This window comes from Lynx canadensis, chromosome B3, assembly GCF_007474595.2.
Source record: "Lynx canadensis isolate LIC74 chromosome B3, mLynCan4.pri.v2, whole genome shotgun sequence".
NCBI classification, from domain to species: domain Eukaryota; kingdom Metazoa; phylum Chordata; class Mammalia; order Carnivora; family Felidae; genus Lynx; species Lynx canadensis.
Genome location: NC_044308.2, coordinates 4179695 through 4191699, shown reverse-complemented (window position 1 = coordinate 4191699; position 12005 = coordinate 4179695). Strand labels below are relative to the sequence as shown.

General features: G+C 49.9%; 1 protein-coding gene across 2 annotated transcripts in view; it reads left to right on the top strand.

Moving 5' to 3' along the window:
* PDE8A (phosphodiesterase 8A) overlaps positions 1-12005 on the top strand; it is a 155540-nt gene that overhangs the window by 130007 nt on the left and 13528 nt on the right. For both annotated transcript variants that reach the window (XM_030317300.1, XM_030317299.1), the window contains 4 exons: positions 751-949; positions 3528-3745; positions 5064-5196; positions 7545-7712. In XM_030317300.1, coding sequence (XP_030173160.1) covers positions 751-949; positions 3528-3745; positions 5064-5196; positions 7545-7712 — 718 coding nt within the window. The remainder of the gene's footprint in view (positions 1-750; positions 950-3527; positions 3746-5063; positions 5197-7544; positions 7713-12005) is intronic.

Here is a 12005-nt window from a genome sequence, read left to right as displayed (position 1 = left end):
AGCCTTCCGCTACATTCTCTTCCCATGCACCCCACATGGGCAGGGGCCATAGAAAGAATACTCTAGCAAACGAATCTTTGAGCACCTGGCTTACGTGCTAGTGACGCTGCATTCATGTGAATCAGGCCAAGGTGGGCCGGTTCAAGCCCTGGGAGCGTGGTGACCTCCAGATGCCACCTCAGCAGAGCCATTTCTTGCCCTTCCAAGCCCAAGGCCAGATGCTGGATTGAGGTAACTTCTCAAGGAAGGGCCTGAATCGGTGGCCAGTTGGTCACCTTCTCAGGAGAAACCGCCTCCTGCTGCGACACCCACCTTCAGATTGTTGAGGCCATTACGTGACAAGTGACAGTATCTGGGCCACAGGTAGCCTTCAAGAAGTGTTCTTTGCTTCTAGACAGGACATCTGGCCAATAACACAGGTCTAGCAAGTCCAAAGGCGAGGACAGGGTTCAAGCCTGGCATCACGTGGATTTTGAGGAATCTACTGGTGCAAGTAGGAGTCACCGAAGGCGGAAGGGCAGGGCCGGCAAAGCTGGCCCCAGCCAGTGGGGGGCCCTGACCCAGAGCTCCAGCCAAGGTTGGTGTCAGCCGCCGGGGCCCCGGAGACACGGACGCCGCTCGGGCAGCCTCCCTGCCCCGCACGCTCGCTGAAGCCGGGCTCGGGTCAGCCGGTCGGGTCTGAGCCTCTTTGGGGCTCCACACGCTTTGCCTGTTTCTTTGTTTTAATGCTGTGGACGTTTTTCTCTGTAGGCCTTTGATCTATCTTGGTCTCAAAATGTTTGCGCGCTTTGGAATCTGTGAATTCTTGAACTGCTCTGAGGCGACGCTGAGATCGTGGCTGCAAATTATTGAAGCCAATTACCATTCTTGTAACCCCTACCACAATTCCACACACTCTGCCGACGTGCTTCATGCCACTGCCTATTTCCTCTGCAAAGAGAGGATAAAGGTGAGCTGTGTTTGTGCTCAGCGGGCAGGGCCACGGGACGGTGCGCCGCCTCGGCCAAGTTGCCGTGCAGGGTGACTGCTGGAGCGGTCCTCGCCTGCACGCCGCCCGGCCGGGAAGCTCTGTGGATCGATATGTTCATTCAGGATGCCTCATAATACCCTGCTGCCCTCCTAGCGAGGGCCCATCCTTTCTTGTCTACGCGGCTCCCGGCGAGAGCTCCCGAGCCCCTGCCCCCTGTGGCTCCCTCGCACCGCTACCAGCGCGGGCTTTCCCAGACAGCACATCTGACCCTGTTGTTCCCGGCCTCCCACCCGCCACAGGATTTGAACTGTACAACTCCACAGTATGGTGTTCACAGCTTCCTGACACACGGGCCACGTGTGAGACACGCTGAACCACCGTACTTTCTGACGCTCCTGCCCTCGACATGCTGTTCCCTTTGTTGGTCCCGCGTGTCCCCCACCTGTCCTTCAGGGATCCACACCAGCCTTTGTTCCTCCAGGAGGTCTTGCCTAGACCGCCCTCCATCCCCAGTACTGACTTAGATGCCCTCTTCCACGTGCCCGCTCCTCTTGGGCGCATTCCTGATCTTACCGGTCCGTCCACTCCATGTGGCCGGCAAGTTCCTTTCGTATCCCCAGGGCCCGTCCTGCTCAGCTGAGTCTCCGCAGTGGCCACCGGCACCTGCCGGTGGCCAGTCGCAGCGGGCTCAGTCTGCCTGGGCCCCGGCCAGTGGCGTTACTTAGCTCTAGCTTTGAGGCAGCAGGGGGGAGGGGGGTGAGAAGACTGTAGCCCAGAGAGCAGGGGGGGGCGGGGGGGAAGGTTCCACTCGAGGAATGTGACTCACCGGCCACTCCCAAACCAAGCTTCCTGAGAAAGCTTTTCATGTTGGAAATCACTTCATTATGGAGACTGTCCAAGCAGCAACTAGACATGAGCTGATTCATCACATTTTGTGTTCTTTCCTTCAGTGTCCGTCATAGCACGGCCCAGAGGGTCCAGGGACTTCCCGTGGCCTTGCCATTTATTTCACTTTTAGCAGAACCTAGAAAAAAAAAAAAACAAAACAAAACAGTGGTTTGATCCTTCTGCTCTAAGAATTGGGCTATTTGAGGGGTGATACGGTATAACCTCCTGTCCAGGTGTCCTGGTACCCGGGGATGGCCGCGTAGGGACCGGAGCATGGCAGGCGGGCGGGCAGAGCGAGGGCAGGTGCCTGCCGGTCCCACGTTGTTCTCCGTGACAGGGGACTCATGTGAGAGAGGACAGCGACATCAGACCAAGACTATAGACAGAATTAAGAGTTCAGAGAGAGGACCGTTTTATATAAAAGTATGAAAACAAAGGCCAGGGTGGTGGAGAGGGGTGTCTGTGTGTGGTTCGGTGTATAAAGATAGCCTAATTTTTGCTTTGACTTACTGCCTTTGAACTACTCTATAGATAACATGCAAATACATATTTAGAAAGCTCAGTTCATTATAAATAGCATTGATTAAGATATAATCCATATATAATTCACCCACTTAAAGTTAAAAGTATTGAATTTCAATTGAAATAAATTTTCAAGACTGGTTAGACGTGCACCTTCCTTTCAAGTGTCTCTAGAATATTTCCAAAAATGAGCTGCTACCAGGACATAGTGGATGTCTTAATAAACGTCAGAATTTCATATATTTTCTAACCTTTGCAGAACAAAACAATTTAATAACTAAAGGTTAGATTTAAAAATGTCAGCCACTACAGATGAGAAAATACTTTAAATCAGTTAAGGCCTACAGAATGAGAAGGGCCAGATGACAATCCAAAATGGTTTTCTGAAACAACCAAGAAAATTAAATTCTAGCCAAACAAATCGAGAAATGCAGAAAGTGCCAGACACTTCCACGCTAACTTGAAAGCCTTAAAGATGAAAGGTTTTAAATCAGATCCTATAAGTAGGAAGCCAGGAGGTCAGCACCACGGAAGAAGTACTGAATTTACCAATCGAATTCTTCCAAATCGGGCTCCCGACTCAAGACGGTCACGTGAGGTCTTTGTCCCTTCGAGGACTTTTTCTGTGTTGCGTCAACCTTTTCAGAGACTTGAAAATGAGGGAAAACCTCCAGATTATTGTACCAAACTCACCAAATCCTGACATCAGCCTGACAGAGATCGCACCAAAAGCGGGGGGGACACGCTAGACCAGCCCCTTAATGTGAGTGACGCACATCGTAAGCTGTTTCTCTCAGGTAGTAATACTGGTTGCTGTTGGTTCAAGTCAGTGTCTCAGACATTTTTTGTGATGGGTCGAGAGACAGACTGGCCGAGGAGGTGACTCCTGGGTCGAGGACACCTCGTATTTTGGTAAGTCCCGAGCTTGTGCGAGACCTAGAATCAGATCGTGTGCCCTAAGGAACAAGTACGAACATGAAACGGTTTCTGAGTAGAGCTAGGGAAAACAGGATGTGCCCAACAACACGCGTTTCTCGGAAATCTGGCACCTTTTTACCTGAAAGTAGTGGGGCGGAAAGAAGACTCTACGGAAGGCTTCCCTGCTTTCTGGGCCATGCCCTGTTTTTAAAAGATCTCTTGTTTGCAGCAAACGTTAGATCCAGTTGACGAGGTCGCTGCCCTCATTGCAGCCACCATCCATGACGTGGACCACCCCGGGAGGACCAACTCCTTCCTGTGCAATGCCGGCAGCGAGCTGGCCATCCTGTACAACGACACTGCCGTGCTGGAGAGCCACCACGCGGCCCTGGCCTTCCAGCTGACCACCCGCGATGACAAATGCAATATCTTCAAAAACATGGAGAGGTGAGAGCAGCGGGTCAGGGAGCATGTTGGTCCCTCTAGCAACTTTGAGACGCGCGTCACATACTACAGAGTTCACCCATCTAAAGCGTACAAGAGTGGTCTGTATAGTCAGGGTCGCGTGGCCATCACCCCCCAGGAAGAAGCTCAAACTCACCGGCAGTCACTTCCCACCCCCCTCAAGTCCCCCAGCCCCAGGCAACCCCACTGATGCACGTTCTGCCTCCAGTTCTGCACAACTCATAACAAATAGTGCACCCAGGATGTGGTCTTTTGTGGCTGGTGGCTTTCTCTCAGCACGAGGCTTTCAAGGCTCAGCAGTTTTGTGTCTGACATCAAAGACGTCATCTCAAGATGGCAAGGATAGGGCTGACATCTTGAGCTTTTAGAGACTCCGAGACTCGGAGAAGCCCTCCTCTTCCATCTCTGCTCCAAACACTCCACTCCGCCCTCCTGTGCCCAGAACCCTCTCGCCCTTGTCGGTGTTCATGTGTGACTCCTCAGTTCACGTGTGATTACTCAGTGCGAAGTTCCTTCACAGCACTCATCACGTGTTTAAATCATTTTTCATTACTTGTCTAATGTCTCATTTGCTTCTTAAGCTCCGTAAGATCACGGTGTTCGGTGCCTTTTGTCCATCGCTGGACCCTCGGTGCCTAGCGTGGGGCCTGGTACAGGGGAGGGACCTGTACTTTTTAACTTCGATTTTAAAGAATGTTTTATAGGAGATTTTTTAAAAAGGAGATTCCGGATTTTACACAACTCCCTTTTGCCATGTTCTAGAATTTCAGTAGGTTTTATTCATCGTTGCTGGTACATACATCAGCTATCTCTGGAAAAATATGCAAGACCTGATAACTTGGGTTGTGTCCAGGGAGAGGAATGGGGTGAGTGGAGGAAAGAGGTGAACCAGAGATAAAAACCAGGGCTGGAGTGAGTTGCTCAGCTGTCAGATCTTCCCTCTAAGTGTCTGGGCACTGAAATTGGTGGATCTCAAGGTTCCTCTGGGGGGGGTACATTCTTCGTAGCCACAGATCTCTGCCTTTGTAAGCCCCTACCATGTTCTCTTCTTCCCGGAGCTACGAGCCCGGCACTACAGAATGGTGAGCACTTCTCCTGTAAGGCCTTGCCCATAAGCTCCTTGATTGTCACTTCAGTTTTCCCTCACTAACGATCTCGTTCCAACGTGTGCCCTGCGACTTCCAGGGACACAAGCATTTTAGCTGCCGTGGACACAGTTCCAGATCACAGACGTATCGGGAGTGCCTGTCTGGTCCGGATGAGTAATGCGTAGCGCCCTCTCATTTGTTGTCTGAAACAGGAATGACTATCGGACGCTGCGCCAGGGTATTATCGACATGGTCCTGGCCACGGAAATGACAAAACACTTCGAGCACGTCAACAAATTTGTCAACAGCATCAACAAGCCCCTGGCGGCACTAGAAGAAAACGAGGTAAGGGAAACCGACTGCAAGGAGAGCCTGGATGGGGGACCGGGGGCCCTTACCCCTCTGTGCTGTGGGGAACTGGGGTAAGAGGCGGGGAGCTGTGCAGGGGCTCCCCTAGCAGGTTCACTGGGTTTAATATCTATTGGTTGGAAAATTATGTAAAAACCTGGCAGGAAAAAAGACCTCCAAAAAGAGATGCGGAGACTCTGAAGCTAACACTAGGTGGGTGGACCATCCCTGTGCCCTTTCTCACACGCATCTCCTTCCCCACTCCTTGGGCATCCTGGGGTCCCCATTGTGCACATGCTGTCTCATCAGCGACTCTCCTCTGTTGGTCTCGGTCACAGGACGGTAGAGGCTGAGAAGGACCCTGTATTTTGGTCCTAAGGGTGACATTGTTGCCCCCCCCCCCATTTCTGGATTTGAGGCCTGGAGTTGTCACAACAACTGCCTGGCAAGGACACTAAGCCTCTGGCCAGGCAGGGGACCACAGCTACGGAAGTGGGCAGATCCGGGTCCCCATCCAAGTTCTTCTTCGCCTTCCCGGGCTGTACAATGGGCATAATCTCGAGACATAGGACTAAGGGGCAGGGGACAAGGTAGGCACTTAATGGGACCTATTCTACTAGATTCAGCCCGAGATCAGCACCTATCGCGTCTACTTTCACGAACCCTCTTCCTTCGAGGCCCTTCTACCTGCTCCACACACTGAACATCTTGGCACCGGCTCACTGACTCCTCCGCTGCCTTCCTTGCCCGCTCCTGTCACCATCCTGAGAGCCTTCTCCGTGCTCAGGATGGTGTCCCAGGAGGCCAGGATCACCGTTCCTTGAGTTCTAACCCCACTTCACCTCTGCAAGTCCTCTGACCCTTCACCCCTGTTCCTGTGTGACCCCCTCTGAAACCTATGACAACTCTGCTCCCTTCCTCCTCTCCTGTTCTCCCAGTTCGTCAGTCTGCTTCTGACTTCCCTTCCCTTCCAGGGACTCCAGCGCAGGGGCACCCGCACCAACCTTTTTCAGTGGCTCCTCCTGTCCTGGATAGTGTGTCACCTGGGCCACTGCTCCTGGCTGACTTCGGCCACAGACTCGTTTCCTCCAGAGAGTCTGGGCAGTTCCGAGACTTAGCTGAGTGTTCTGTTCCACTCGAAAGTCGCGTTTCTCCTCTGTCCGTACTCGGGGTTACTTCTGAGAGACGAGAAGTCCATCTAGTGAGCCAGAGCAGGGACCGAGTAATACGAGAGCAAATACTGTACAGCTGGCGGGACCAAACGGTAGTCACACGGCTGAAGAGAGGAGCCAGCACGAAGCCCTTGGGACACGGGGCGAGGAGACCTGTCGAGGCAGCCTTGGTGGTGTCCGCTCTGGCAGCTGTCCAGGGGAGGAGGCAGCCCAAGCTTTGGGCGGGCACGCGCCCATCTTGATGGCATGTCTGTCCTCACCGCGACGAGACCATCAGGCCTTTTTCGACTACTGTGATTACTCGTGGAAATCACATGATCGACACCTTCGGAAAGCATGAGGAGACTGGCTTGTCTCTGACCGTGCTCTTTGCCCCGGTCCTCCCTCTTCCAACCGGGGCCCATTATACCAGGGGTTCAGAATCCATAGCAGACCAGACGGCATGTAGCACCTCGAACAGACAGAGCCCAGGACTAAAGTTCCACCTTCAGTTCTTATCCTGGCTCAGCTGGATAGCCGCGGACAAATCTCTTCGCCTCTCTGGGTCCCGGTGCCCTCGTCTATAAAGTAATAGTGCTTTTCTTGCCTACCACAGATCTTTTCATGAGTGCACATCAAAAGAGAGTAACTGTTACAGAAGTATCGCTCTATCTGACACCATCTTGGTGCACTGATGGCTAATTCCCAAGATTATACCTGCCATGGGACTTGGGGTAGGGGCTGGGTTGTACGAAGCAGGGAGCCTGGTGCCCCACAAGATTCCTTTTGGTGAAAGGGCAGAGAAACCGTTATGTTTAGAGTTCGCGTTCTTTTTCGGTAGGTGTGATAAAAGATACCACTCATGTCCCGAGGGGGAGCAGTAGAACTAGAATAAAGAAACAGCAGCTGTGAGAAATACCTAGAATGGGAAGAAGAAAAGAGCCAAGAAAGGGAAGGGCACAAAGACTGACCTGCAGCGCTACCCTCTACTCTCGGGTCCCGCTCGGATCTCACTGGACCTTGCTTTCCCTTTCTGTCAAGGGAGGGGCTGACCTCCACGCTCAGGGTGTCCTCAGCACTGTTCTGTGAAGCCGTCACGGATAGGCCCGGGCATACCGTGGGGCCCCACCTGTGAGACGCAGCTTGGCCCCAGGGAGCCCACTTGGATTGCTCTGAATCTCACTTGTGTTTTAGGAAACGAATAAAGACGAAGAAGCCATAAACACTATGCTCCGGACTCCAGAGAACCGGACTCTGATTAAACGGATGCTCATCAAGTGTGCGGACGTGTCCAATCCCTGCCGACCGCTGGAGCAGTGCATCGAGTGGGCCGCACGCATCTCAGAAGAATATTTTTCTCAGGTGAGATGCAGCCTCTTCACTTCCTTGAGAGAGAGAAACACAGACCATTAGAGATCGGGGGATTAAAACTAGGACGTAGAGTTCTAAGTGAAATTCTGTCCTTGAAAAACACTTCTTGTATTATAGGCTCACTGCTAAGGGATTTGATTAGTTTTCCCTCATCTGAAAATGTATTGGCTGCCTTTCTTGCGGAATATCTCCACTGGATGTAGATTCCGGTGTTAACAGTTTTCTCCTAACAGCATTTTACACCGTTGTCTGCCCCTCGTGTTCTCTCTGCGTAGGAAAAATCCTCGTGGGGCAGGAAAAAGAAATTAGAAAATACAATGGCTAAAGGTTTAGCAAGTTTACTGAAAGCATATACACATAGATTCAAGACACACAAACCTTAATCCAAGCCCACAGTCAAGCGGCTCCAAGCCTTTGAAGTCAGCCAGAGAAAAATGGCCCATTTCGTGTAAGAGACCAGTGATGCTCACTCCTTCTGACTCCGTGTCAGAAACTATGAAGGTGAGAGAAGAGGGATTTCTGGGGAAGACGGGGGAGTGGGAGGACCCTGGGCCCACCTCGTCCAACACCCACAGCAGTGTCAAGGACCCAGAAAATGACCCAAACACTGGCAGAAGAGACTCTCCACGGCTGAATGTAGAGAAGGGGCCACATCCAAGGGGACAGGAAGGGCAGAGACACTGTGAGGAGCCACGCTGACCCGCACGAGGGAGGGACACCACGGGCATGGAGAGGGGAAGACCCACGGCGAGAAGACGAGTCCCCCTGACATTTGGCTTTGAAACCAGAGGTTTCACTTCTCAAGTCCTGGCTCTGAGACGGGCAGACTGCCATCAGAAACTGAACCCCTGACCTGACAGAAACAGTGAAAGAAAAAGCCCCATTGAGGTCCAACATAGACACAGCAGTTTGAAGAGTGCCTGGGGTTTGTTTACTAGTCTCAGAACCCGTGCTGGAAGGGCAGGGGTCTTTGGAAAACTCCGAAAACAAAAGAGCTGGTGGGCACCGTTTTCTTGCCCTGCCCTCAGCCTAGATACACCAGACGCCAGTGAGAACCAGCTCGGTGGGAACACTCTCCACCTCCCAACCCCGCGTGCTGCAGACGCGTCCCCTCCAACCCAGCCTCACTGGTTTTCCAGAGTGGCTCCAGGTCCCCTCCTACAGCAGACCAGGCACAAACCTTGCTGACACCGTGCACCTGGCCTCTGTGTTCTGCACACCTGCCCCCGCCCCCAACAACTCGCCTTCAGCGGGAGCCCATCGAGAGTGGTGCCGTGAACGTGGCAGTGTGCATGCAGCCTGGACGGGGGGCAGCACCGCCTCCAAGTGATTCCCTCAAAGGGACTCCTGCCTCAGGGGGAGGAGGAAAAAACCACACATGCCTGTTCAACCGTGGCCCCAGCAGTGGTCTGACCCAACTCGAGTCTGAGGCAACTCCAGACAGGCCCACCAACAACACGGGGACCGGACCCTGCCCACAACAGGCAGAGAGCCATTGCAGATGACTGGACTGGTGGCAAATGCGGCATAGCCACACACACACACACAGGAGACACCCTCCGGCGCCAGGTCCCGGGGAACAGGGGACACGGCACCACAGGACCTCGCCTTCATGAGGCCACTCCTTTCGAGAGCAGGAGACGTAGCTGAATTTCCAAACACAGAGAGCTAGACAACACAAGACAGGAGCGTGTCCCAAATGAAAGAACAAGACAAAATCACAGCAAGAGATGTCACACAGATACTCTGCCTGATAGAGAATTCAAAGTAGTGGGAATAAAGACGCTCACTGGACTTAAGAGTGGAGGACCTTGGGGTGACCCTCAACAAAGAAATAGAAAACAACCAATCGGAGGTAACTCAATAACCGAAATTAAAAATACACTAGATGGAGTAAACAAAGGAAGCAGAAGAACAGATCAGCAACCTGGAGGACAGAGGAATGGAAAGCAATCGAGCCGAACAAGAGAAAGAAAAAAAGACTCATAAAAATGAGAATAGATTAAGGGAACTCAGCACCACCAGCAAACGTAGTAACATTTGCATTATAGGGACCCCAGGAGGAGGAGAGAGAGAGAAAGGGGAGCAGAAAATTTATCTGAAGAAATAGCCGGAGACTTCTCAAATCTGGCGAAGGAAACAAAAACCCAGATCCACGAGGCTCAGAGAACCTGCAGCAGAATCAACCCAAGGAGGCCCACACCAAGACATGTAGTAATTAAAATGTCGAAAAGTAGTGATAAGACCATTTTTAAAGCAGCACAAGGAAACAGTTACATACAGGGAAAAAAAAACCCTGAAGGCTACCAGCTGATTTTTCAGCAGAAACGTTGCAAACCAGAAGAGGGTGGCATGATATATTCACAGAAAGAAAAAAAAAAAAAACCCTGCACCCTAGAATACGCTATCCAGCAAATCAATCATTCAGAATAGGAGAGATAAGGACTTACTCAGACACACAAAGGAATTCATCACCACTAAAGTAGCCTTACAAGGAATGTTAAAGGGACTCTGAGTGGAAAGGAAGGACCATAAAGCAAGAGTAAGCCCTGTAGGAGGCACAAAAGCAGTATGTTAAGTATGTCTATAAAGATCGGTCGATGGATTCACAAAATAAAAGGGTGTGAAGTATGACACCATATACCTAAGATGTGGGGGAGAGAGGAATAAAAATTGTGCTTTTTGAATGGGTTCAAACTGAAGCAACCATCAACTTAATATAGACGGCTATATGCATAAGGTGTTATATGTAACCTAATGGTAACCACAAATCAAAAACTGTTAATAGATATACTTGGATGCCTTTCTCTTTATTTTTTGCATATCAGTAAAGAAAGCCAGCAAACCATAAGTGAGCAAGCAAAGAAAGAAACAGAGAAAACCACAAAAACAACCATAAAATAAGTAACAAAATGGCAATAAGTACACACCTACCAATAATTACTTTGAATGTAAATGGACTAAATGCTCCAATCAAAAGACATGGGATGAAAAGTCAAGGCCCATCTATATGCTGTCTACAAGAGACTCACATATCATGCAAATGGAAGTGAAAAGAAAACCAGGGTAGCAATACTTATATCAGACAAAGTAGGCTTTAAAATAAAGATTATAGGCGTGCCTGGAGGGCTCAGTCAGTTAAGCACCCAACTTGGGCTCAGATCATGATCTTGAAGTTTGTGGGTTCAAGCCCCACATCAGACACTGCACTGATAACACAGAGCCCGCTTCGGATCCTCTGTCTCCCTCTATCTCTTCCCCTCCCTCTCTATCAAAAATAAACATTAAAAAAATTAAAGATCATAACAAGAAACAAAGAAGGACACTACATAGTCCGAAGGGGAACAATCCAACAAGAAAATAAAATAATTGTAAATATTTATGCATCCAACATGGGAGCACATAAAGCAGCTGATAACAAACATAAAGGAAGAAATCAACAGTGACACAGTAATAGTAGGGGACTTTAACTGGAACTTACATCAATAGACAGACATCAACAAGGAAACCATGGCTGATTGACACATTTGACCAGATGGTCCTAACAGACTTACTCAGAACATTCCATCCTAAAACAATACGCATTCTTTTCAAGTGCATATGGAACATTCTCCAGAATAGATCACATATTGGGCCACAAAACTAGTCTCCACGAACTCAAAAAGATCAAAGCCGTTCTGACCACAATGCTATGACACTAGAAATCAACCACAGGAGAAAATCTGGAAAGAGCACAAATACATGGCAGTTAAATATACTACTAAACAGTGAATGGGTCAACCAAAAAAATGAAAGAGGATATCAAAACACACATGGAAACAAATGAAAAACACAGTGGTTCAAAGTCTTTAAGGTGCAGCAAAAACTGTTCAAAGAGGGAAGTTTATAGCAATACAGGCCTACCTCAAGAAACAAAAATTTCAAACAACCTAACCTTACACATAAAGGAGCTAGAGAAGGAACACCAAACAAAGCCCCAAGACAGTAGGAGGAATGAAATAATAGATTGGAGCAGAAATAAATGAAATAGAAACTAAAAAGCAATAGAACTGATCAGTGAAACCAGGAGTTACTGATTTGATAAGATCGACAAAATTGATATACCTTTAGCCAAATGCCTCAAAAAGAAAAAATGTTTTTTTCAAATAAAATCAGAAATGAAAGAGGAGATGGGGCGCCTGGTGGGTCAGTCAGTTAGGTATCCAACTTCAGCTCACCTGTGGTCTCACAGTTAGTGGGTTTGAGCCCCATGTTGGGCCCTGTGCTAACGGCTCAGAACCTGGA